Raw genomic sequence first — 27,329 nt, forward strand, 5'->3', positions numbered from 1 at the left:
ATCGCTTACGGCACTTGCGATTACCTCAAGCCTATTAACATAATGAAGAAAGTTACTAGACACAAATACAAAATCAATAGTACTCATTGCACCTCTTGTTCCCTGAAAGGTTGGTATTGGCGATATATTTGGGGCAGCCCAGGGCTCTACCATACATAAGTCATTTAGAATAATGATATTATTTAAAGCGTCCCCCTGGGGCGTGTGTTTAAAATGCATCAAGGGCTGTTCATTTAGATCATTGATACCACAGACATTGCAGCCACCAAATTTGCACAGTGTACAATTAAAATCACCAACCCAAATAACTACTAATAAAGCTCGATCACTACGAGCCTTACATATTGCTTCCTCCAAACTCTGGATTGTAGATACATCATTTCTATCAAAGACATTATGGTACCAATTAATTAACAACACGGGCTCTGGGAACAAATTTTCCAACAAGAGCAACTGGTACCAAGGAGTATCCACTATTTTTGAGGTTATCAGGTTCTTTAGTTTGATGGATAGAGCTGTCATTAACCCACCCCTTGCCCTCCCAGCTAGTGATGGGACCGCCAAAACATTAAAAGATTGAAAACCATCAATTTCCCCACCCACTCTGCTCCATGTCTCCTGAAAGCACAGGATATCCTGACCACCCACATGCTCCAGCCAAGCTTCATCCTCCATTCTACCCGCAAGACCTGCAATATTCCATGAGATTAGACACAGCCCAGGTTCCCCTAGGCTATTGTCCACAAACTTTATTGGAGTTTCCAGGTCAGGCCCAGTAATTGGTGGGTTTAGCTCACAGGCTAAGTTGCTAACAGTTTGACTATCCGAACGCATATTAGGTTGAGCATTGTGGTCGAAAGCGTCCACCACCTGGTTATCCTCCTGCCTTATCCCCCCGTTTTCCCCCATGACCAAATCTGTGGTAGATAAAATGCTTTCCTTTTTCTTGTCTAATGGTCAATCTAAACCCTCCATTCCCACCAGTGGGTCAAATCGGTTTCTTAATGGAATATTGTTATTTGGCATCCACCCTAGGTATTCCTCCCCCTGGAATCTCCTTCTTGATTGGTCATAGGGGGTTTGCCCAAAATTTTTGAAACTTGTTGGCCCCATGAAAGATCCATCACCCTGGAACCACAAACCAGGATGATTTTGAGGGGGTCGAGATATAGTATTAATCTGAGTCCATCCAGAGTAATTATTACCCTGCACTCTCGACCCAGGAAAGCGAGGGTTAGGGGGAAGATGATGCAAGTTGGGATAAAAATATTCAAGACCTATACATTGAATATCCCCCATTCTAGCAAACCTTGCTTTGTTACAGATTAAGTCCTTGACCCACCTGTCCCTAAAATTAATTAGGATACAATCCCCCTCTAAATCCTTCTTGCTTGGGCCAACCCAAGGGACCCTTCGTACGTTTAATATTTTTGTACTAGAGGCTGGGGGGAGTGGTCTATTGTTGTTGAGCCAGAATATGACTTTATTTGATAGGTCCTGATTTGATTCATGTTTATTTGGTGCGACCACCGGGACACCTGTCAGGATGGCCATAAAAGGTGCAGATTCGGGGGGTATATTCACACATATTGGTTTACTTGGAGGTGCCATTTCATCCAGAACTAATGGGCCGCTCAGTGGAGTTTGTTTAACTTGAGATGAGGCTACTGGCTTAGATGTAATTGAGCTCGGTGCTGCTGCTATAGCCATAATCGGTATTGACTGAGAGTCCCCATCAGCCACCAGTGCAGGTCTAGTTGGGACTGATCGTACAGGGGTTCGCTGGGAATCAACAGATGCAATAGGCTGGGGCGGATTACTTGGTTTTTGAATAGAGGTTTTATGAGCCCCCTTCTTTATTTCAATACAATTCCCCTGGGCCTGTGGAAATTTGCTGTTGTTAGCCAAAATTTCCAGCGAATGTGTGTTAACTGATATTAAGTGCTCTAATTGGTCCAATTTTAGGTTAACTATTTGTGTTCTCTCAATAAGGGGTAACAAGAGATTTTTTACCAGCTTCTCAATATGTGTTAACAAAGCTTTGTTGTTGTTGTTTTGGCAGCAATGAGTCAGATCACCAGGGTCTCCCATACGTATGACCCTTCCCTTCAAGTGACCTCCCCCTCTTTTACGTTTACTAGTTTTTGTGACTTCTGGAACAGAGGCCGAAGCTTTGGATTGTAGGGAAATGGGGCCCGACAGGGTCAAATTAGGGTGTTGGATCCCATCCTCAATATTGCTCAATACAGAACAATCTTCTATTGGACCGTTCACTACATCGCCCATAGATATTTCTTGATTTTCTGAAGTAACGGCTAAGTCTGGGCTGGCTTCCAAGTCGTTTATTATGCTCTTTTCAGGAGTGACCACAGATGCAAACCGACCCAAAGATGAACGCTTCCCCGTAACTAAGTCCAGAGACAAACGCTTTTCAGTAAGAGCAATTTCCTTATCTAATATCCCCGTGGCACGGGTGATAAAATCATCTAAGGTTCCAGTGGCTTTAACACTACTTGACTTTACTGTAACCCGCCTACCCTTTCTTAGTGATGAGGACATCATAAGACTAAAAATAAGGAATAATGTGTACAATTTAAAATATAAATTAGATAAAAGTTTAAAACTTCAATTACACATTATAACTACATTCAACATCTTATCACATTGATAACTAAAACATACTTTGAGTCCTCGAATCCCGAGAGTAAGAGAAAGGGCCCGGCCCGTCCCTGTACGTCCTTGGACGGCCTTAGACGGCCCGCCCTTTGCCCGGGCTTAGCCCCGGGCGCTCCCGCGCGCTCCCGCGCTGCGGATGAGTGGCTGCTTAAGTTTGGAAATTAGGTAGGTGAGGGGGGCGTGTCGTGCAGGGAGAGCAGCCCAGGTGTAGGCAATGGGGCTCGCAGGGACTCCTGGGCAATGGAGTCCCCTGCTGCTCGCAGCCCTGTACAGATGCGCTCACCCCGGTGAAGGCAACCCCGTCCAGGCGCTCTTACGGTGTTCACTGGACGCTGCGGGACCCGCGCAGCGGGTCCGGCGAGTTGTTGGGCCGGGAAAGGCAAGAAAGTCAACTGGTTAGTCCCACGTCGTTCCTGAAAGCAAAGATGAATCCCAGGGATGGGAGCTTGGTGTTCTGCTTTTAATCACAGCTATGCAGGGGGGCGTGTCGTGCAGGGAGAGCAGCCCAGGTGTAGGCAATGGGGCTCGCAGGGACTCCTGGGCAATGGAGTCCCCTGCTGCTCGCAGCCCTGTACAGATGCGCTCACCCCGGTGAAGGCAACCCCGTCCAGGCGCTCTTACGGTGTTCACTGGACGCTGCGGGACCCGCGCAGCGGGTCCGGCGAGTTGTTGGGCCGGGAAAGGCAAGAAAGTCAACTGGTTAGTCCCACGTCGTTCCTCAGATTCCTTCCCTACTGCAGCTGAAAACAGAGCGTGGATTGTGTTAAGAGTCTGGATAGCTTTACCTCCCAGTGCTTCAAGCAGTTCATAGCACAAGTCTGTACAGGATGGTTAAAGAGGATGCAACAAACTAAGGGACCCAGGAAGCCCAGGTTGTGAAGCTTTCATGTCCCAGAGGTGTTGATTGGTGGTAGAACAGCCTTCCCTTCTGTAGGGTGGCTCATGAGGCCACATGTGCAGCTGGTGCTCCTAGAACAATCCTAATGTGAAAGATGGCAATACATAGGTCGTAAGACTATCCAAGAGTGTCTGGAATGACTCTTACTCCTCAGCATACAGGCCCTGCCACAGATGGGCAAGCAGACCCAACACCTTGTAAGGACCGGGCAAGGTATTAGTTCCCGAGAAGGCAAACACAAGTTTTCTTTACTCCGCTCCGACGGTGCTAGATGTATATGCTTTTCTTCCCCACCCTACTGACAAGCCCCCCAAACCATCCCCCGGCCACCCTGCTGGCATCAATGCAGCACTTGGTCACATCACAAAACCAACATTTTGGCCCCTGGGAAAATGTTTGTGAATACCCATGGTCTAACACATCAGCTACCACACTTTCTGGGGCAGATTTCCAAGCCCCTTGTGGCACTTTTGCACCGCCGTTGCGTCACTTTTTGTAAAGCAGCGGCGGCATAAACAATGCACCGAATTGCAGCCAATTTACAAAGTGACACATCAAGGGAGATGCTTCATCTTTTAAAGCCCTGCGCCACATTATACATGCATGAGGTATAATGTATGCAGGGTGGGCGTTCCGACGCGGGAAAGTCTAGTAGAAGTCGCACAGTGAAATCTTCAAGATTTCACTGCGCTACTTCTATGACGCCACTGCTTCAAAACCTTAAGCCTGCTTGGAGGAGTAGTAAGGAGTGACACAATGTATTAGGAATAGGACTCCTAATGCATTGCTGGAGTTGCGTCATGCTTGCGACTCAACATCAACAATGCGTGACTTTTGTACCGACAGATGCGTCTGAATTTCTGACGATCTGTCAATCCTTGCGCCGTGGTAGCGCTAGGATTTCTTTGCCTGGTGCAAGGAAACTGACGCATCTCTGGTCTAAGGCAGAGATGCCCTCTCTTCCCGACATCAGCCTGCCTGATTTTCTTCATCAACACGAGGATCGCCTCTCCCTTGATGACCTCGTCTGTTTCACTTGAGCCGCTTGTTGGCCTTTTCCTCTGGATCTCACGCTTAAACGACTAAGCTGTTTTTTTGCACCTGCCTGCATTCTGTTTACACTCCTCGTGGACCGTAATTAGTTCTTCGCTGCCCCACCAGCTTGATACTCCAGCAGTAATTGTCCTTTCCCCTTCAGATATCCCCTGGACTACCTTCCCTCCTTCGCCCTCCGACTTGGACCATTCACCAACTATTCAGCACTATAACAATTCAAGAAACCTGGTCCTGATGACGACCTGAACTCAGACAAGTCGAAACGCCGTAGACCACCCAGTGTTACCTATGGCATCAATATGGTCAATTTAAAAAAATTGTAGCGGAGTACTTACCTTGTATATACCTTCATTTTCTGTTATTGACCACCAATTGTTGCGCTGTTCACACTATTTTTTCACCTCATTGTGTCACTGCGCCATTCACTGTCACAAGCACGATTAGTGCACAACCCACTTATGGTTACTTATACATACAATGTACTGTAGTGATGTTATAACTACTGGCAAATAAGAACCTTTTTGTCTGCCTACAATTTTTTGGGGTCTCCCTTTTTTCCATCTCTGTGTTTGATTAATTCTCTTGTTTAATTGCCTTGTGAATGATTACCAGTTGAGACATTGTCTTTTGTATGTTTATTAAGAATCCAGCACTGGCATCAGTGGGGGTTTATTAAGATGAGGTGTTTCGTACAACACACCTTGGGGTAAAGTGAAGCCATCATGTAGCTGGGGAACTCATAATGACAAGTGTTCATCCCATGTACTTATTATGGCTTCCCTGTGCACTGGTAATATCTAATTGTAAACTTAGATATCACCTGGACATATCCCTCTCACAGATATGCCCTCACATGGTTATTGTGCCACCTACCTTGTAAGGCCTGCCGTAGGAGTGTATTACCTACACCACATGTAGTGCTGGCAGACATGGCACACAGGGGTGCATTCCATGTTGACTCTTTGGTTTTCTCTGCACCAAGACATGCAGGCTGCAATGGAAGTTTGCATGAGCTTGGTGAGGGGTCCCTTAGTGTGGCATAATTCATGCTGCAGCCTTAGGGGCCCTCTTTAGGTCCAATGCCATAGGCACCAGGGTTACCGCTTACTTGGGATTTACAAGGAATCCTATAGGGATTGCCAATTGTGGAATAATCGTTCAGTTTAAGGAAAGAACACTGGTGCTGGGGACTTGGTTAGCAGGAACCCAGCACTCTCTCAGTCAAGTGGTACCAGATACCAGGCAAAAAGTGAAGGGTAACCATGTCAAATGGGGCGCTTTCCTACACATGTTGTTCAGTATAGGGCTCTGCGTTTTTAGTGGGTGTGTAGACAAGCTGAATGTCCACTTGAATTTTCCGCTATCCCTAGAATCTCTGCTCTGTCATTCTGTTGTATGCTGGTTCAGCCCAGATGTGGATGTCTCAGAATATGTACAATCTCTGTTTTTTTAAGGAGGGAAGCAAGATTAAGAAGGTCTTCCATGCAATGCTACTGCATACTCTGGGCAACAAATTATGTGACAAATGATGAAATGGCATCCCTTGTTCGTATTGCTGTCTTATTTATTTCTTTGTGGATACATCAAGGCAGAACCAAATAAAAACACAGCACAAACCTTAGCCATAAAACATGTCTAACACTAACCCTTTAAAATCTATTTGAAATTTGCATAAAGGTATCATATTTATAGACACATCAGACTATAGAAAGTGAATACATTTAATTGCACGTTCCCAAATATTCACAATTTTTAAAAATAACACTTTTAACCTATGGCTTCATGTGTCACTATACATTGATGATAATGTTGTCATTAAATCAACTCGTTCTTCAACCTGTAGATTATTGGGAGGACTTCTCTTGGATACCATAACAGGTCATTTGTTCAGTAATAGATTACACATTTCAGTGTTATCTCCCAATAGGTAATTGAACACACATCATTGATTGATATTATAAACGTGCAATAATCCTGTAAATTCAACTTAGGATCTCATTTCACTACTCACAAACCCTTTCAAAGTAAAAGATTTACGCGAGTAAAAGTCTGGCATCTTCTCATACTGCCAAAAATCATATCCTTTATTTGAGTAATGGACACTCCTACATAATCTTTGGTTTCCATTGTAAATGAAAGCGTAGAATGTAGTGGTTACACTGATGTAGTGGATGCGATAATATTATCATGCAATATAATGCATGCAAAATTTGGAAGTATACCGTCCAAACTGGTGGAGTGGAAGGCGAGTCACATAAGTTCTCTGATTGATTCACTTTATCTTCAATGACTACAGACCTGTTTTAGAATTCGGTTGGTGGGTTACTCTGTGTATAGTCATTAGAAATGTAATGCCTTCATTCAGTTCAATTTATATTAGCACCGCCAGACATCCACACTTAAAGGTAGCAACTTCTAGATTCAAACATCATTAACTATAACGGAAAATAATTATATTTTTTGTTTCATTTACACTCTCATTTGAAAAATAGCCTACTGATTGAACATATGGATTTTTTTTTTAAAGAAATACAACAACATGCCATGCAATCCAAGAGTAGGAGACAGATAGGTAACAATGTATTACAGCACCACTATGGCCCACATTAGGAGTTGCCCAAGAAATGGGGCAGTATTTCCACACCAGCAGAGCTGCTGATAACTGTTGGTCCTGTTTCTTTTTGGGGGGCAGAGCTAAGATGGGCTCTTACCGGTTGGACCCGGAACGTCCACTAAGAAAGTAATACTTATTGGATGAATTTGTAATTCTGGGTCTGATTCCCCAGGTAATTCCTCTTTTTTTAGGTCTTGCCTGGCATGGGCTGTGCACATGCGCAGTCTCGCTGGCGAGATTTAATGATTTGGGGTATGTTTTGTAAAGGGCATTAAGCCCCGCCCCTCTTTTCCATTGGCTGGCATCACCGTTTATGCTAAACGGTGGCCAGCCATTGGAAAAGAGCTGTTTGTGACGTTTTCGTTTGGCTTTTTGAGCCGTCCCATTTAGACGGGCTCGTCTGCCTTCCTTGCGTCATAAAAGGATTCTTATCTTTATGGGGCCATGTGTGGGGCCATGTGTTTAAACACATGGCCCCATAAAGACAAGAGATCCTCTTTCACGTTCGGGACTGCGTTGCGCTTGTTGAAATTGTGAATGTGTAATTGCCGGGCAAAGGATTTAAGATTCTGCAGGCACAGTCACAGACGCCGAGAGATGAGGGCTAACCTCATCAAACGAACACGGAATAATTCTATTTCCACGAGAGAGGCCCCCGCGCCACCTCCCCAAGGCGAGCAGAAATTCGATCCCTGTTTTTCAAATTACCCTTTTCCGTTCATTTTCTTGTTGTTGTAAATGATAACTATTAAAAATGCGTGTTGGCTTCCGCATCTGACAGTTGGGAGCTGATGAAAGGCGTGTGCATTGTAAATGTCCTGTATGTACACATCAGGCTGCTGGAGATGCTAACTCATATACACTGTGTGTTTTTGCAGCAGGCCACTAAATTATGCATTAGGTGCTGGGCTTTAATCTCATGAACCTGCCTGTGGCGGTTAGGAGCGTTGGTTTATTACGTGGAACACGGCGCTCAGTTCTTCGGCGAGCGCTCGAGCAGCGAGGCTGGCGAGTGTATCGATTGCTTCGGCCTGCTGATGGCTGCGAGTTGGACTGGTTTGTCTGTTACCAACCTGTGCCCGGTAGGTGATAGTGAGCACCTGCAATTCGTATGCCATTCCAAAGCCTGTAGCATATGTGTAAAAACAGTAAGCCCCTATGTGTTTGAAGTTAGAGGAGGAGTTGAATGCCCAAGTGGGTTTTTGCACTGTTCTGATTGCTGCTAATTTTTAAATTAAGCTGCAGTTCAGTGGGCCCCAACTATCAGATCCTTGGATGTGACTGTTCACCAGGCTCCTAGTAGTTCAGAACTTGGAGCGGAGTGACCGTGCTGCGTTTTTCAGCCGGCACAAAGTATAGAAACGTAGCCTGATAGTGACAATGCTGTGGTTCAGCAGACCTATACATAGCTGCCAAGGTTTCAAATCGCGATGTGTGACATTTTCATATTTTCAGTGTAATTATGAGTGAAATTTGAATGACTATGAGTGACATTTTCTTGTGAGCAAAATCATACAATGAATAAGGGGAAACATAAGTATAAGAAAATACACCCAACGAGAAACTAAGGAGACATAAAAGAAAGACCAGAGTCTAAGAAGGGTAGAGCAGAGTTATAGGAATTATAAGAGTGCTGTCATCATTCTGATTTAGTAGAACCCAGAGCTCGCAGAACATCCATGGCGTGGAGCGGGAAGTAAAGAGTGTGGGTGTGGTGGGAAACCTTGGATTCTTGTAACCCCTGACAGAGCATGGGGTGGGGGGAATGAGAACAAGCATTTGCAATGCAATAGGTCTTGCAGTTACAAGAGTTTCAGGCAATGACATTGTAAATAACACTGCCTTTTATTTATGTTTTTAAAACAAAAACAAAAATAAAAGGCATTATTATTTGCAATGTCAATAGCTCAAACTCGCGTAAATGTGAGACCTATTGCATTGCAAATGCTTGTTGCTCTAGCTTTCACAGGGAGATTTCAGCTGCAGACCTCATATTTCCAATGGGGGCGGCAGCTGCTGTTAAAGCTCTATCAGAATTAACACACCACTTGTAATGAGTTCCTAGTCATCAATTTATTGGGATTATCTAAACAAAATGTCAGATTTTGAGGTAAACTAGTTTCTCTGTATGTTACTTGACTTTATACCCTTATACCTTTGTCTTTGTCACAGAAACAAAAATCAGCCCATGATGAGCAGCATGCCTGCAGCCATGGCTTCCAGATCGAATTGTCCCAGGATAGCTGATTGGTAACAGCTTGGATTGTTCTTGTATGATTATCTGCTGCTTTCTTGATGGTGTTGATGATGTCATAAAACTGAGACTCTGTCTCTGGTGTTAAAGGATTTTTCTCCTGCGGGTCATTGGAGAGATCGAAGAGTAAAGGTGGATCATGTTGAGTGATAAAATCTCCAAAGCAAAAACAAACATAGGTATCAAAACATCCACTTGCACCCTCTGGGTAAAAGTTCGGAGTGAAGAAGAAGGCTTTCCAAGTGGATTCACCTGCAATATACCAAAAGAGATGTTAATGTTATGAAAATGTATGCCACCATTTTGTTGAATCCAGTGCTGGCATTCTATTTTTGGTGTGCAATCTAAACAATATTGTTTAGAGCAAAAATAATGCATACATCGTTTCCAACAAAACTACTATCATTTTTAAAATGTAAAAGAATGCACTTTTAAGAGTTTGGCACCAAGGTTGGATCTGATCACTACGGATCACGACGATTTCAGTGACAAAGTCAGTGACAAATATGACCCAAGAGCTACAACTTCATACAACGGTTTGTGTATTTTTTTATAGATAATTTAATGGCAATTCTGGAGACTTGCATCAAGTGCTCCTTTATTGTTGTGCTCAATATCAGAGTAAACAAGTAGAAGTACACTTTTAATAAAAAACATACCTGGAAGAGCACTGAATTGTCCCACTAAATTGTTCAGCAACGAAACTGACCACACAGTAGCCATCTTTCTATCCCTAATTACATTCAGATTTTCAATCATAGAAGACTGCGGGGCAGATTTACAAGCCCCGTGTGGCGACTTTCCACCACCGTTGTGTCACTTATGTGATGCAGCGGCGTCTTAAACAATGCACCACTTTGCAACATATTTACAACGTGTTGTAAAGCCCTGCCCTACATTATACATGTGTCAGGTATAATGTATGCAGGCTGGGCGTTCCGACGTGAGAAAGCCTTGTAAAAGTGATGCAGTGAAATCTACAAGATTTCACTGAGTCACTTTTACGACGCCTCTGCGTTAAAACCCTACACCTGCTTGAAGCAGGCGTAAGGAGTGACGCAGCATGTTAGGAACTGGCATTCCTAAACATTGCTGGAATTGCGTCGTACTTGCGAGACGACTCCAGCAATGCGCTGCCTATACCCCAAAGATGCATCACGCATCTGTCTATCCTTGTGCCATGGTGCGCCACATTGTAAATACGACGCACCCATGGTGGCGCAAGGGTGTTTTTTACGGGACGGAAATGAACTGATGCATCTCTGCTAATATGCAGAGATGCGCCAGTTCTTGCAAATCTGCCCCTGCAATTTTTCTTTTTTGTAATAGTGAAACTTAATGAACTTTTCTGTAATCAAAGCAACAGAACATGTTCAGAGATGAATTTTTAAAAATTAATATCTACTACATGCTCATACTCAACTTTATCACACACTACACCCATTTCCCCAGCTATTTCATCACCAAAGCATTTCCTTCTTCAGTGGAACGTTCACGCACTATAAACAGGTGGTATGGTCATCTTTCTTGCTCTTCGACCCAGACAGAATACATCACAAAGTCAACTTCCATGGTCAGTAAATGCCCATGTAACTAAACCCCATCTACCTAGTGCGCCTTCAAGATTGGTTTTCTTCATACCTCTTACCCCTACCCCACAGAACACCTTTTTGCTTTTGGGAGTTCGCTATTATTTTTCAGTCTTTAATAAAATTTCAGTTTACGTGCAATACAATATTTTAGTTCTGACAGCAGCTAAAAAAAACTACCTTTGCTTCAATAGGTCAAAATACACCAGTGCCAGGAGGCCTCGTGGAATGTGCACTTTATTAGGGTGATTGTATCAGACCCATGGAGTACATAAACCACCCTGCACATAACATCCCACCGTAGGTAATGTGGCAGTAAATAGTGCAACGTCAACAGCGGCAACACAACTGATGATAATAGTTTCCTGGAATTGTGCCCAAGTGTCTTTTGCCTTGGTTCAACAATACTGCCTGCCCTTCTTAGATCTCCATTGGTTTGAAATTATTAAAAAGGGTGTGATGACCTAGAGATAATAACAATAGACAATCCTAAGCCCATGATGGCCAATCTTCACCATAGTCTAGGGTAACAAATCCCCAGTTTCTGGGGAAACCCAAGCCAGTCACATCTACACAGTCCTCTACTGAGGAGGTACTCTCAAAACCACACTGTCAAAGGAAGGCACATCAGTAAAAATCAAATGGCTTTCGTTGTATATTCCACATAACTGGAAAGAAAAGGACCGTTAACTTTAAAGATGAGGACTGGAGGTCACGATTGAGAAAATGTATAGCAGTAATTTAGTAGAGAATTTCACAGGGCAACTGCTAGTGAGAGGGGTGACATAAAAAATATTAAATTAAATAAGATACCTGCTGGGTGGTCAGTGTGTTTGGCATGATAAATATAGACAGCACTGATGTGATGGACGATGAAGGAAAGATAGACTTAAGGCTGTTGCAACTTGAGCATAGCCTGACCAAGTTATATTTGTAACTGATCCCTCAAAATCACGTGCCTCAGCAGCAATGTAATGTTTATTTCGATTGATGTGGTGTTTAACTGACTGCCTAGTGCCAGAGTATGAGTGGTTACTGCTGCAGTCTGCTCTTTTAATCGGCTGGTTGAGATATCGGTGACGCAAGGTCAATCACAGTCTAAGGTGTGCCAGGAACCCGGCCGGGGAGCTCGGGCAGGGCTCTGTGCTCCTTCCTATTGCCTCTCTGGAATCCAGAAGTGACAAGCGATGTAGAAGGATGAAAGTCAGATAAGGCAAGGGACTGAGAGTCACTGATCTGCAAGATAATTACGATGATAGCAGAGACAACAGGGAACGGGCCGCACTGTACGGATGAGCCAGGGCAGTCCTGAGTATGCAATACAAGGTAAAGCAGAAGGGTCTGCTCTACCTGGTAGGGCCCTCGCTGGTGTTTCTGCTATTGGTGGCCACCATGAGCTAATGGAAACTGATAGCAGGTGAGAAAACTGGGTCTGACCATGCCTGCATGAAGGCCAATCCAAGAATGCCATCAGACAGCCATTACCAGGTCATCTCACCAGCTGTACCTGAGACGACCATAGATCATTGCTGAACAAACTAATGTTGTATGTGTACAATTCGGGGTGTGTGAGGGCAACAAGGAACAAGATTTGTTCTTCCCTGTCACCAGTGAGCCCCAGGCCTAGGGCCCTCATTTCTATTCTTTCTCACCTCCTCTCAAGGGAGCGAGTGACATTTCGCACACCTCTCTAGGAACAGTGCCCCCTGTTCTTTATCCTTACGTTTAACTTTTGGAGCACGAGCACTGGACCTTTAATGAGCTCCTGGTCCCCCCTTCTATATATCTTTTATTGTAATCCTTGCACGGCGGCTCAGCGGAGGGACCCGTTTCTGTCCTTTTCCTTTGCCCCTTCCTTCTTTCCTTCATCCTTTCTACCTCAAAAGAGACATGACTACTTCCACGATGGGCGACAACCTAGGACTCAGCTACGGGGAAGACATTGTGGCCGAAATCCTGAGAACGCCCTCACTCCTGGATCGAGATGGCAATATGATAGCAACCAGCCTACAAGGTGACTGGAACTTGCAAGCTGCACTTAAGAAATTGCAGGTCAAACTTACACTACATGGAAATGTACTCACGGAATACCTAAGAGCCAACACAGCTCCTAATGGCCGGCTAGTACGGACCGCACCGAGGATTTTCCTAGACGACTTGATCTTCAGACGCGGATGGAGTCAAATCGCGTGGAAGTGTACCCGCGGTTGGATCATCCTAATCATTGGAAGTGCCAAACGCCTCCCCGAAGCCTTGATCATTAAAATCAACATAGCCGAGGGCAGCTTAAAAACAGGTATCAGCATATCCGCCTTTAAAACCCGCTTGGCTGAGATCAACGCCGAAATGTCTGACCACAGGGACTACCTCCTACAACAGAAGATCTCAAAACTACAGAAGGACATTAAGAAGTTTGATAGGGAGAAAATATACCCATACACCAAAGAAGACTTCCAACCTTTGGAGTATGATGCCTCTTTTTATGATGGCTCGGCGTCCTCGAATAATTCAGGTCGTTCGTCCAACAGCAACTCCAGTCGGAACAGCTATGGCAGGAACTCTAATGCACAGGGACTCCTTCCCCCGCCTTTGCTCTCTCCGATGTATGGGTTCCCGAATCAACCATACCCCCCGCTGGGTCCCATGTGGTACCCAGCCTACCCAGGCCCACAGCCAGGCTTCTTCCAACACCCTCCTCCTCCTTTTCAGAACAGAGGCAGGGGAAGAGGCAGAGAAAGAAGAAGAGGGAACAAAGAAGTACAGTGGCGAGATACGGACGCCCAACCGAGGACAACCAGGAGCACAACGAACCAAAGAACATAATTGTTAATCTCTCCAAAAGAAACCTGAACACTGAGGAGATTTCAGCCCTGGAACTGGGTTTAGGATTTGTACTGACCCAGAAGGAGGACAACTTCCAGATGAACATGGAACTCCACCAACTGTTCAGGAAGATTCGACTCAGATCTTTCTTCAATGCGACTTCTACCACAGATTGTGAAGGCTCGGGACTAAGTCCACCCTCTAAATTCACCCCCACCACAAGTATGGTCCCCAGTGAGGTACTGACATTTGAAAAAGCTGTTCTTAAAGAGGCTAACCAGTTAAAAAAGAGACCTACCTCTAATAATATGCCTAACAAACTTCGTGAGGCTATCCGCTCTCTTAGCGATGATGACACGATCAACATAAAGCCAGCGGACAAAGGGGGAGCCACAGTTATCCTTGACATGAAGGATTACGAAAACGAATGCTCTAGGCAACTGAGCAGCAGTCAGTACTACCAGAGACTTGATATGGATCCCACTGAACGACTCCTCACTCTGATCCGGATCATGGTAAATGAGGCAGCCTATGAGGACTGGATCTCCTCGAGGGAAGCCGTTTTCCTGGTGAATGCGAATCCTAAGATGCCGTACTTCTATCTTCTCTCGAAGATTCATAAAGGCATCATCCCCCCGCCAGGCCGCCCCATTATATCCGGGATAGGCTCGCTTCTCAAACCCCTCAGCCAATTCAGTGACCATTTCCTGAGTCCAAGCCACACCGGCATATCTCAAGGACACAGGTGATGTCCTGAATCTGATACAAAACATCAATTATGACAACACAGAGGAGATAAGCCTACTTCTCACACTCGATGTTGAGGCGTAATACACAAACATCCCTCAGGATGCTACCATCGAGGTAGTGGGCAATCTATTGTGTGAGGCTACCCTCCCCACTAACACACCTGCCGACTTCATCATCGATGTCATCACCATCGCACAGAAGAACAATTTCTTCCAGTATGAAACCACCATGTACCACCAAGTGCAGGGTACGAGCATGGGCAGTACCTTTGTGCCGAGTCTGGCGGGACTGTATATGTCACATTTTGAAGTTGCCAACATCTTCTCTGACACCAACCCATTCCAGGATAACATGATTACCTGGAAAAGATTTATTGACGACGTTCTCATCCTCTGGAAAGGTACTGAGGAAAATGCAATCAGATTCAATGAATGGATCAACAATCTTGATCCCCACTTGCGCTTCACGAAGACATCCAGTGAAAAGGCTATATCCTTTCTAGACCTGCTCATCCCCCTTGAGAATGGATACCTGCACACGACGACATATAGGAAGGCGACTGATTGTAATAGCCTCCTCAGTTTCAAAAGCCATCATCCCAAAGCCCTACGGGAGAATCTACCGTATGGCCAATTTCTGAGGCTTCAACGTAATTGCAGAGTTCGATACTCAGGCGAACCGTCTCACCAACAATCTGCAGGACAGGGACTACCCTGGGGATATCATACGGAAGGCGAAGAAGCGGGTAAGAAACAACAACCGCCAGGGACTCCTGGAGTCTAAAGTACCACAGACAAGCAATGTGATCACATGTGTCACAACTTTCACCCCTCTGTTAAACCAACTTAAAAACATCATCAGGCATAACTGGAGGATCCTGAACACCGACTCACCACAGATCGAACTACCATGGTTTGCGTTCAAACGTACCATGAATCTTCGTGACCAACTGGTCAACTCACGACCACGGAAAAAGAAACAGACCCAGGACAACACCCTATGGAACCTGCCTCCTGTGGCCGGCCATTAACCCTGCGCGGCCAGCCCCCAAACTAGACACACCAAAACTCTTCTTCTGGATGACGTCAAATGGGAGTAGCGAAAACACATGAACTGTAACACCACTAACTGTGTATACCTACTGACTTGCCGGTGGCCACTCAAATATGTGGGTATGACGACTCGCCCTGTGAAAATGAGGATTAGTGTGCACAAAAGTACAATCAGACGTGGCCGGTCAGCAACCAGAATGACCAACCACTTCATTGAGAAGGAACATTCCTGCGAAGAGATACAATGGACTATCTTAGAAGCAAATCAGAGTTGGAGTTGTGCCTCTTTACTACGCCGTGAACAACGTTGGGTCCACCATCTTCATACCGATACCCATGGTCTGAATGACGAGATACCATGGACCGAGCTCTGATTTTCTTTATTCCCCCAGGCCTCCCTCCCCTCCCTCTTTTCCCTTTTGCCCTGTGTCCCCTGCCATGCGACACGCCCAAGTATTCACGTACACTCGAATAACAACATCCCCTTCCAGGAGGTGCCAAATAATGGGGTTTGTGCGTGTTCATGCATGTCTTATGTAATGACACTGCCGGCACACACTCTGAAACAACATACCCCTTTCTCCTGAATATTATGATTCCACCCTGATCGGGTTAGATCCTCATGCAATTGCAAACTTACAAATATTGAGTGTGCAGTGAGACCCATTCCCCCCATGAAGGTAAATTGCACCACCCCTGGGCACTCACCGTAAACTCAGACCACCTCCACGAGGGTGATACATGTGTATTAGTACAACATTAACTTGAACATTTGTTTCCCCAGCAGAGGGTAAAAACCTCTTATTTCTTGCTGAGTACACTGAATACTGCACTTATGACACATCTCCATTATCAGCAGGTTCTCATCCCTGTGACACTATCTATGACGCATGCGCAGCACTACACTTCCACCCGGCTTCACTTAACATATGCGCGCTACCTACATTTGGCTGCGCGGATGCGCGTAAATCCGACATGACTGTGCATACTGGAAACAGGGACCACCCTACCCTCCAATCACTGCCACTATAATTGGATGGTCCCCGTCTATGCTCCTCAGTTCCGGGCAGATGTGAGGATGGGATAGGTTCGACGAGCCGGCACCTGAGTTTATGTGTGAGTAGAACCTCTGCTACCAGGCCGTAGGACACTTCAAAGTAAGTGACTGCATAACAGGCTGTGTGTAGGTACCGATACTGATGTACTCTGCATTTTTTGCTTTATGTCTCTCTCCCCCTAGCCCGGTAAGGTGTGGGCACCTCACGTTCTTAGCCTATGGAGTATCCCTCCGGCATTTACTAGGTAAGGGTCCTGAAATATTTGTGACAGAGCATTCACCTATGACCTTACATGTATCCACTTGTGTTCAGTGCAATCATTTGTTACTGGGCATACCTGCACCATGCACATGTGCATTTCATACAATATGCTTAGTTTTCCTCGCAGCGTATTTGGTGTTACCACCTCCGTGTGTCAGGCGCTCAACATGACCAGCATGGCTCTTGGCACTAACGCGGGCCATTTTAATACCCAGCTCCGACCCGGATGTGTTTTACTCGGGGAGGCGGTGGCGGTCTATTGTGCCAAGCAAGCAGCATGTGCAACTGTACTGTGCACCTTACCCGCCATCCACTCTACATGAGTGACCACACCGGAATGAGCAGCCCATGGTCTCCACCCACCATACTTGACCAACATGTCTCTCCTGAAATCTCTCTGCAGTGTTGAACAACGTATATCTTTGGCATTCAATTGAGCCTCATTCTTTTGCCTGATATAAGGCTTCTTTTATTTTTCATTCTCCCTCCTTTCCCTAGGCAAAGATCAGAAAGCAGTCTCAACTATTTAGTTGTAGCCCATCTGTAGAAAACACAGGTTTGGCCCTGCACGGATCCTACAGAGGGTGATTGACCCTCTGCACTTATCTGTTCTTTTACACATTATTCCTTAACATGTGCACTAGACACCACACAACGTTCACTAGGTCCTGAAGAAAAGCCACGGATCCTACGGGACCCTAGAGGCATGAAACATGTCAACCATTTGAGTTACCTAGGCCCATTACGCCTTGCTGGGTAACACCTAAACCTACGGGTTTTTTACTTTGGCAAGGGTACCACCTTATTAAAACTTATTCTTTTGGGAACCTGTAGTCCATTTTAGATCACTGCACACACTTTATCACTACTCACTCAGGATTCTCCTTGCACACCCGCATGCACCATACGGCAGTTCACAGAAGATCTCTGACAAAGTGACCCTTCGGGGGACCCGTGGGGCATTGCAGCGCCGGCCCAACGAGGAGCAACTGCCCGATGATGAAGCATGACATCCTTCGGGGTGTGTGAGGGCAACAAGGAACAAGATTTGTTCTTCCCTGTCAACAGTGAGACCCAGGCCTAAGGCCCTCATTTCTATTCTTTCTCACCTCCTCTCAAGAAAGCGAGTGACATTTCGCACACCTCCCTAGGAGCCTTGCCCCCTTGTTCTTTAACCTTATGTGTACAATTCACCCTATGCATTATTACTAAATTAATAAAACACTGTTCAACACATTCAGAGGTGCAGCTTTTATTGGAGAAGCAGCTGTAGTGGCAACAGGGCCCACGGATGTGAGGTGCCCATTTATCCCAGTTTTTTCCTACCTATTACTTCGGAACTAGGGAGTAGAGAGGGCTGCTTTTCTTGCTGTACTCCTGTAACACCACTGTCTGCATGCTATCATCAAGAAGTAGATAACGATGTAAAAAAGGCAGAGTGGCCAAAATGCTTGATTGTTTTAAGCAAATTTAAACCTGTCTAAGAGGGATTTCCATTCAGAATATGGCTGTCTATTGCTGTGTGTCCAAAAAGCTTGCATAAAATCATATACCATTTCAGGCCTTTGCACTAAAGACACTAGAGGATAAAACACAGGGTCATTTAGGCCTTGTCCTTAGCATTGCAGTCCTGGAGGTCAGGTAGTGAGTCACAGATGCAAGTATGAGAGTCAATTACATTTAGTGGTGACAAAGGTAGATTAAACATAAATGGGTACATTACTCATTAAATTCACCAAAGCATCTCCTTTACCCTGTCTCTTCAGTAGCTGGATAATGCTCTCAGGTGCACAGATTGACAGTTATCAATAATAACAAATGTAATGAGCAGAGATTGTGCCAGTGCCTTTCACTTATTCTTGCTATATTTTCAGCAGTCCAGCCGTGTGACAGCCAGTCTAATGGCCCTGCATCTCTGTCTGTAAAGTCTCTGAGTCACCTTAAATTTGCTATGGCATGCAGGTCACGATTTTCAATCGATTACATCATCACTTCGTTTCATCCTCCATACTTTAACAATTTCAGTATTATTAAGTTGTGTAACACTAACACCTATCATTTAAGGTGCTGTGAATCTGCCTTTTTGAGTGCTACATAAAGAAGGTTATTATTAACATGTTATTATTATGGCCTCCAAAGCTGGAATTATTCCACTATTTGAGGATTTTTACTTTGTTTATTTCCTATGGGGTCTTGGCTGTGACTTAGCTCAGTCTACAGCAGAAGACCGTATTTACCCATAACATAATGTGTATTTGCAAATCTGCACTATCACAGGTGTATATTGTACAGTCCTTTTATTAACCCCAGAAGTATGACAGTTTCAGTGAACCCGCATGAGTTCATACCTATAGCAATGGAGTCAAACACAGATCCCTGAAGTTGATGCATTACATTACTGAGCCACCTGACCCAGATATGTGGTCTAGTTACAGAGCTGAATTCCAGCTAGTCATTTTAGCATTTTCCCTTTAAAGCAGTGCTTCGCAAACTTTTTAGAACCACAAACCAACATTTAAAATGACAAACTTTTGCAAACCCACCAAGCTTTAGTGGACAAGGTGTGTCATTTTTTTATGTAACTAAGGAGGGGGCATGGCTTGACGCCCCAAGAGGATGGCAGCTAGCGATTACATTCCGTAGGGCGGTGAAGACTTTCGAGTAACGGCGGCGACTCCTCCTATTGTTGTTCGCTATTTTCACTGCGATCAATGATGTTTAACACCTGTGCAGGATTCTATGCCATTTGCAAGGTAAGCGGGGCTCTTCTTCTCCATAAATGAGCACCACATTTCTCTCCCTCACAGCGCCACCATTTTCCTCTGCAAAGGGGTCGGAGCACTGAGGAGAGAATTTTGAAGTGGACTACCTGGCATATATCCACTGGCAGCCAATCTTGACACCAACTCCTCTTGAATGTGAGCTCCTCTTGGCAAATGCAGGTTTGTTTCAGCACTTTGAACAGTATAAACATAGGGTAGTTTACTCACTTTACACAGCCTTATTTCTGTTGCACGTTAAAAAGTGCCATTTATTCTTGCTTTCCTTTCCTTAAAACCTTAATACTTGCAGCGTGACTGGTTGTTTTATACCTGAACTCAATGGTTTTATTAATTTGGCAGATTGAAGTCTCTTTCTAAAGCACAATGTAAGCCTCTCTCTTACCTCTGGCCTAAGGCTGTTTCATCTCCTTATAATATAACAAGATTAGAAATGGAGGAGCCTTGCTCTTCTGGGTCTCACACCTCACACTCTACTGCAATCCTCTCAGTCTCCACAGCCAGTAAATCCTCCACAAAGAGACTGAAAAAAGACACGCCATCTCCTCTGACCTCAACGGACCCTTTATTGGAAGAAGTTAGGACACTCTTATATGGAGAAAATTAACTGCAAATTCTAACCTCTTGATGACAGATGGCCCAGAATTGAGGAATGTATTTTAACAGTGGAACAATATATTTCCTTCTTCAATACCACGGCTCTTGTCTTGCCGTTAACCAGCTTCGCTCCCAGGTCTCCCTGCTTCAAAAACAAGTCGAGAATTTGAAAAACAGAAATAGAAGGCATAACATGCATATTTATGGTTTGCCAGAGGGTTCTGAAGGATCTGACTCAATTTCATTTTTCAAATCATTTCTTCTCAAGCTCCTTCATCTACCTGAATCTTCTCTAAATATACAGAGATCTCACAGACTGGGACATATACCTAATATTGCTTCCACTGCTAAGAATCTCAGAGGGGTCATCCTTTATTTTCCAGAGTATACCACCTGCTTAGGTTTCTTTCAGCAGTCAAGGCGTTAAAAAATTACTTAGTCTGGTAACAACCTTTATTTATCACCGGATTATGCTAAAAACACTGCAGACAGATTGAAATAATTTCTATCCATGAGACCAGCTCTTCGATCTCTCAATGCTTGTTTTGGTCTTTTCCATCCATGTCTTTTATAGTTACTTATAAGAACAAGACAACCACTTATGAAGATCCGCCTCGCCTGAGGACATTTCTTCAGGAATGCAGAGTTGAATCTATGGACACTTCCAGACCTGTCAAACCTTGAATTCCTTTGTTTCAATTTAATGCTTAGTATTTCTAATTGTTATCCTTTATTATGCAACACAATTGAGTTTGCATATGTTATCTACAATGTTATTTTTGTTCTCTGTGTTAACGTTGATGTTAAAAGTTTTTTATACTAATATGATAATTTCCTTCCACATGTTGTAGTTTTCATGTTTGAATTGTGCCGTCCATCGCCTACCCTTGTTTTACAAGTTTACCTGGTACCCTCACCGCGGAAACCTGACGTTGTCACCTTTTCCATGTATGTAGGTATGTTTTCCTTTCCTCATGTGTTTGACATAATTTTTTTAAATCACATTTTCTCTGCTGTCCTTGACTACTTTTCCCTTTCTTTCCTTCCTCCTCTTCTGTTTTCCTATCATTGTATTCCTTTTCTTTTTCTTTCACTCCTCCCTTTGCCTGCTTATTTAGTCATAGTTGGTCTGCAAGACTTATGTATATCATACCATTGGATATTTTACCCAGCATTTCATATATACATCTGTAAAAGTCATATCTTGGAACGTTAAGGGATTACGCTCACTAATTGAGCGTAAATGTCTTTTAACAAATCTTTCTCAACTTAAGGATGGCATTGCTCTTTTGCAAGAGTCACATCTTACTGAAACAGAATCCATGAAATTTAAACGAGGATGGGTTGTCGATGTTTTCTTCTCTCCTGGTTATTTTAAAAGAAACAGGGTTGTAGCTTTATGTCACAAGTCTCTTAATGTTCAGTTGATTTCACAGGAATCTGATACTGAAGGTCATTGGCTGCTTACTAATTTATTGATAGATAATGTACCAACTTTTATTTTTAACCTACATGGTCTAACTAATTCAAATTATCAATTTTGGTTAGATGTTTCACGGAAAATATCACAATGTTCAGAGGATATTTTCATTCTTGCAGGAGATTGCAACCACATAGTCGACACATTTATTGATAGAAACTCTGCTTCACTTAATGTACCTAATAAGTCCCAGAAACTGTTTATTCAAGCAATGTGCTCTAATTGATGCATGGAGGATTTCTAATCCGACTTTACACAAATATACTTATTTTTCCCCAGCCCATCACACTCAATAACAAATTGATTATATATTTATTTCTCATGCCTTGTCACAAACTCTTTACTCTGCTGATATTGACTCTCTTTTATTATCTGACCATGTCCGTGGTATAATTCAGTGGATATTTTCCTTAATATCTTTAAACTTACAAGATGGAGATTTAACAACCCACTCCTCTTGGACACTTCTTTCACATATGCCTTTTTTTCATTAATTTTTTCAACTTAACCATACAGACGAACTAGCTTTTAAACTTTATGGAATGCTTTTAAAGCATCAGCTCAAGATTATGTTACAAGAGTTGTCTCCAATAAAAAGAAAGTTTCTGCCATTAAAGCTGAAGACATTTTTGCACAAATTAAAAAATTGAAACACAAACATTATACCTCCAAATCAAAAGATTGTCTACAGGTACTTGTCAATGCAAAACTTCAATTTAACCAATTTTCTACAAATAGTGCATCTTTGGTGATTTTAAAATCTAGCACCAAGTACTATGGTGGTCAAAATAAAACAGGGACAATGTTATTGAATTACCTTAAAATTAAGAAGAACAGAAATAAAATCGAATCCATCACTGATAGTCATTCAAACTTGTTACACAAAGATCCAGACATCTTAGGAGAATTTGCCCAATTCTATAAGACATTATATACCCCGAAGCACATTCAGACTCTGACATCTTGAATTTTCTTTCATCAATACAAAAAATCCCTAAATAGTCATTTAGGGCCTCATGTAGGTAGCATACAAGTTACCACTTCTTAAATACCGAACGTTACCGAATCGGTATTTAAGAAGTGGTAACTTGTATGTAGGTAATCATGATGGGAAGGTATGCCTCATTACCGAATCGGTAAATACCGATTCGGTAATGGGGGGAACACATGCAAGGGTGGCAGGGTGTCACATTGACACCCTGTTGCACCCCTGATTCGGCCATGTGTGCACATGTGGCACACATACATGCCCTAAGGGCATGTATGTCTGCCACATGTGCACACTTCTGAGCGCTTTTAAATGCTTTTACTCATCCATTCATTATTTACCACCAACTATTAGTTGGTGGTAAATACCGTCTCCTAAAAACACCCACACACTCCCCCTACATCTCATTTTTGTATTCGGAATTTACCGAATCGGTAAAATTACCGATTCAGTAATTTTACCGATTCGGTAAATTACCGAATACATAAATGATCCCCCTACATACCAAAAGCCAAAATGCCGGTCGGTAACGGTATAATTACCGAAAATCGGCCGTTACCGACCGGTATTTGGCTTCCTACATGAGGCCCTTAGACTTTCAGGATTTGGAGGTGGACATTACTTTGACACAGCTGCAGAATGCTTTTTCTTGTCTTAAATCTGATAAAGCGTCTGGCCCTGAAGGCTTCACTACTGAATTTTTTCAACATTTTTCTAAGTTGCTCCTTCCTTAATTATTTTCTCTCCTTGCTTCTTTTTCTAAAGAGGGTAATTCAGCTGGAACTTTTTTACAGGCACTTATATGCCTTATTTCAAAAGAAGGGAAGGATCACCAACTTTGCAAAAATTACAGACCCATTTCCCTTGTTAATGTTGATTATCAGATGTTTTTCCAAAACTCTAGCCCTACACCTAGAACCCTTTTGACCTCCGCTTCTTGGAAAGAAACAATGGGGGATATTCTCAAGAACGTGTGATAACTACCACAAAAGTAGCGTAACGCAACTCTTCACATCGCAGTCTATCATGGGAAAATAACACTGTGTTATCAGGGTATTCTCAAGCCGGCGGCACCATGCCATAGTCCCATGACAACGCATCAAATGACCCCGTTAAAACCAACGCAATGCCGCAAAAAAGCGAAACACGAAAAAAGTTGCGATGAGGCCAAGCGCGAAACCAAAATCACCGATAACCAGCGACAGGCCTGCAAATCCCACGCGTCATGCAGGAAAATGCACTATAAAAGCAGAACAAGAAAAACACACCAAAAACAAAATAAACTGCGAAGCAACATGGATGCACCCGGACCGAGTGCAGAGGCCAACGCGAAGCCCACAAGCCCCACAGACCACCAGCAAGGAATCCCGGGGTCGGGGAAGGGCAATGAGAAGAGGAAGACGGGGTGCAGTCCACCAGAAAACCAGATCAGCGCCACGAAGGTGACAGAACACTACCATCAACTGAACGCCAATTTGACAAACATGAATGCAGTCGGAGTGTCGAGGAGGTCAATAGAGGAGGCCAAGAGGCGCTGACATGATGTGAAAAGCCAAACCAAGCACAAACCCGCTGCCAACAGGAAGGCAGCAACGGCGACAGGAGGAGCTGGAGGAAATGGAGGCCACAGCCATCAGTGTGGAGACGGTGCAAGGAGTCGGGAGTACAGACACAGCACGATAGGACCTGACATAACATCAACAGGGTGAGCAACGACCAGGGACTGGGGGGACGGGGGGAGATGGGCACAATGGCACACATGCACAATGATGTGTAGCACACTGCATACCCACAATGACCCAGGATCATGTTCCTGATCCCCGTGGCACACTGCAGCACACACACATAGCAATCACAGCACATCCCATGACAATGTGGTACAAAGTGCAACACAGACACTGCAGAACAGAAGACACAACTGGGTCCGCCCATGCGCAGAAACAGGTCAATCACATCTAACATAGCAGGAAACTGTGAGAATGAAATGTACGTGTTCAAGCTCACCTCCGTCATGTAGTCCAAATGTCCACTGTCCCGCCTCAAATTTCAGCACCTCCCCAACAGTCACAATGTACATTGTCATACAGTCTGCATGTAAACAATAACAATGCACCAACATACATGTCAACACAATGTCAACATGCATCTCCCCTTCACATTGCAGAGGGACAAACAACACCTCCAGCAGAGCAGACCCGACAACTCATCAGTGATGCCTGAGAGGACCACCACACCTCCGACGCCCTACAACAGCTCATGGACATCTTAGGCAACCCACCCCCAGGAACAGGGTAGTCAAGCTACATAGAGGAGACCCCATCCCCTGCACAGACCACACAGCAGGAAGCACCCACCACCATGGCTGGCTCCCAAAACTCCACCGAGGCACCCATCGCATTCCAATGACAGGTGTCAGAATGCCAAAAGGAGGTGACTGAACAGGTGTGGGTGGGGTTAGAGCTCATGGAAGCGGAGCTGGAACACATACGTGGGTGTCTAAGTCCCATCAGGGACCACCTACACCCCACAAAGGAGACCCATACTGCGACAGAGACACATGCATTTGCACATGTCCTGTAATGTTCCAAGCCCAGAGCCCCAGAATTATCATTCACACACCCAGACCAGACCTCCGTACGACGGCCCAGGCCACTACTCTTATACAAAGCTACATGTCCAAGATCTTACCTGCTGCCAGCGGGGACATTGTTGCGTCCACTGTACACAGCACAATGTAATGTCGTAGGGCCCAAGGCCCCCATGCATACATTATGACCACACGGACACACGCAGATAATTTGTGGGACTGGCTACGGGCACGTGCGCCCGGCCCCTTTATTGGCAGGGTCACATGTACAGTGACGCCTGTGCTGGATATGTGTGGGGTGAGTGTAAGCCAGCCCGCAAGGAGTGGTTGGTGCTGGCAACAACTACAACAATGAACACTATTAAAACGGAAACAGAAAACACCAGCATTACAGAGACAACTGCGGAGCATCGTGGTGGTATCTGGAGCAAGTACAGAGGTCACCCAATGAGCAGACAGAGGTGTCCCTGAGCTGTGGTGCACTGAGTTAGTGGCACCTGTAGTGCTGAGCAGGGTATCAGGTAGATGATGGCATCCACAACAGGTGTGAGCAACTCCGATAGTCTGGCAGTAAGACACTTTCGACTCTGGCTTTTGGCGTTTGGAGCTAGTCCTGGCGGTGGTGGCGTGTGTCTCCTGCGGTGATGTGACGTCCGGCCCGGTCAGGACTTGATTTGATGTGTGAGCCCTGGTGGACCGCAGTTGAGGCCGGAGGCAGCGGACAGCGCAGGGCCACATACACATGGTGTTGATGACCCAAGGCCATTGTCTCAGAGGCCATCCAATATCTCAGCAGACAGGGTCCCTGACTTGAGCTGCACAGAGTTACTGGCCCCGGATGCACAGCATCTGGCACAGGCACACCACCACGGGACGGTGACTTGTGGTCCAGTGAGATGGGGCGACGTGAGCTGAGCGGGTCCTCATCGATGTCCAAAGTGAATGTGGCGGTGGGTTGCGGGGGAAAGTGGAAGGTGTCCTCCAGGGCATGATGCAGAGGGCAGAAGCTGTTAGGAAGTGGCAAATGGAGAAGTGGAATGCTACAGCCTCGCTTTTGCCACCAAGTCAGTATCACCTACATGATGAGGACAACCCCCAGTCCATAGACTCAGTTGCCACCAAAGTTCAACCAGAAAGTGTCCATGGCTGTCGGGGAACAGACTTAGTGGCACCGGAGCTGAAAGGGGATGCAATCTGCGATGAGGCCTGTACAATGATATCAAATTTGCCATAAATGAATCAAGACTGAGTTCTGAAGGTGTGACCTACTCGACCGCAGTGTAGGCCTGATGCAGCGGTCAGCGTGAGCCAACCGCTGTTCAGCGAGCTCCTCCTGGTACTCGAACATACAACGTTGAAATGGCATGTGGGGGTGACTTGTGGTTGACGGAGGCAGAAGCACCAGAGCTGAGCGGGTGTTCAGTTAGCAACGACGACGTGTCCTACCTGGTATGGACTGGATTGGATTGGTGTGAGGCCTGCTGGACCGCAGTGTAGGCCAAAGGCAGTGGTCAGCAGGGGCCCACAAGCACGTGTCATCGGCTTGTGAAGCACAGAGTTAGTGACACCAGGGCAGTTGTTGGTAGTGCTCTATCACCTCCGTAACAATGATCCTTTTTTCCTCCGGACTGAAACACGTCTTCCTCTTACACCTCTCCTTGCGTGCAATGATATGAACTCTGTCATAAATAAATCAAGACTCAGTTCCAAATGTGTGACCTACTTGACCGCAGTGTAGGCCGAAGGCAGGAGTCCATGAGGGCCCACGGACACTGTGGTTGGAATGCCATTCACAGACTTGGTGGCACAACATCGAAGGGAGTATAGTGACATAAAATCAGCCATGAATATGTACTCTGCCATAGT

The 27,329-nt window shown here is 44.9% G+C and overlaps 1 protein-coding gene across 1 annotated transcript in view; it reads right to left on the bottom strand.

Annotated features, from left to right (window-relative positions):
- Nucleotides 1-6,176: 6,176 nt before the first annotated feature.
- Nucleotides 6,177-27,329, bottom strand: part of STS (steroid sulfatase) — a 2,058,867-nt gene continuing 2,037,714 nt past the window's right edge. The window contains exon 10 of the mRNA XM_085622589.1: nt 6,177-9,750. Within this exon, the coding sequence (XP_085478715.1) occupies nt 9,386-9,750 (365 nt within the window). The 3' untranslated portion in view covers nt 6,177-9,385. The remainder of the gene's footprint in view (nt 9,751-27,329) is intronic.

The sequence above is a fragment of the Triturus cristatus genome, chromosome 8 (assembly GCF_964204655.1).
Source record: "Triturus cristatus chromosome 8, aTriCri1.1, whole genome shotgun sequence".
Lineage (NCBI taxonomy): Eukaryota > Metazoa > Chordata > Amphibia > Caudata > Salamandridae > Triturus > Triturus cristatus.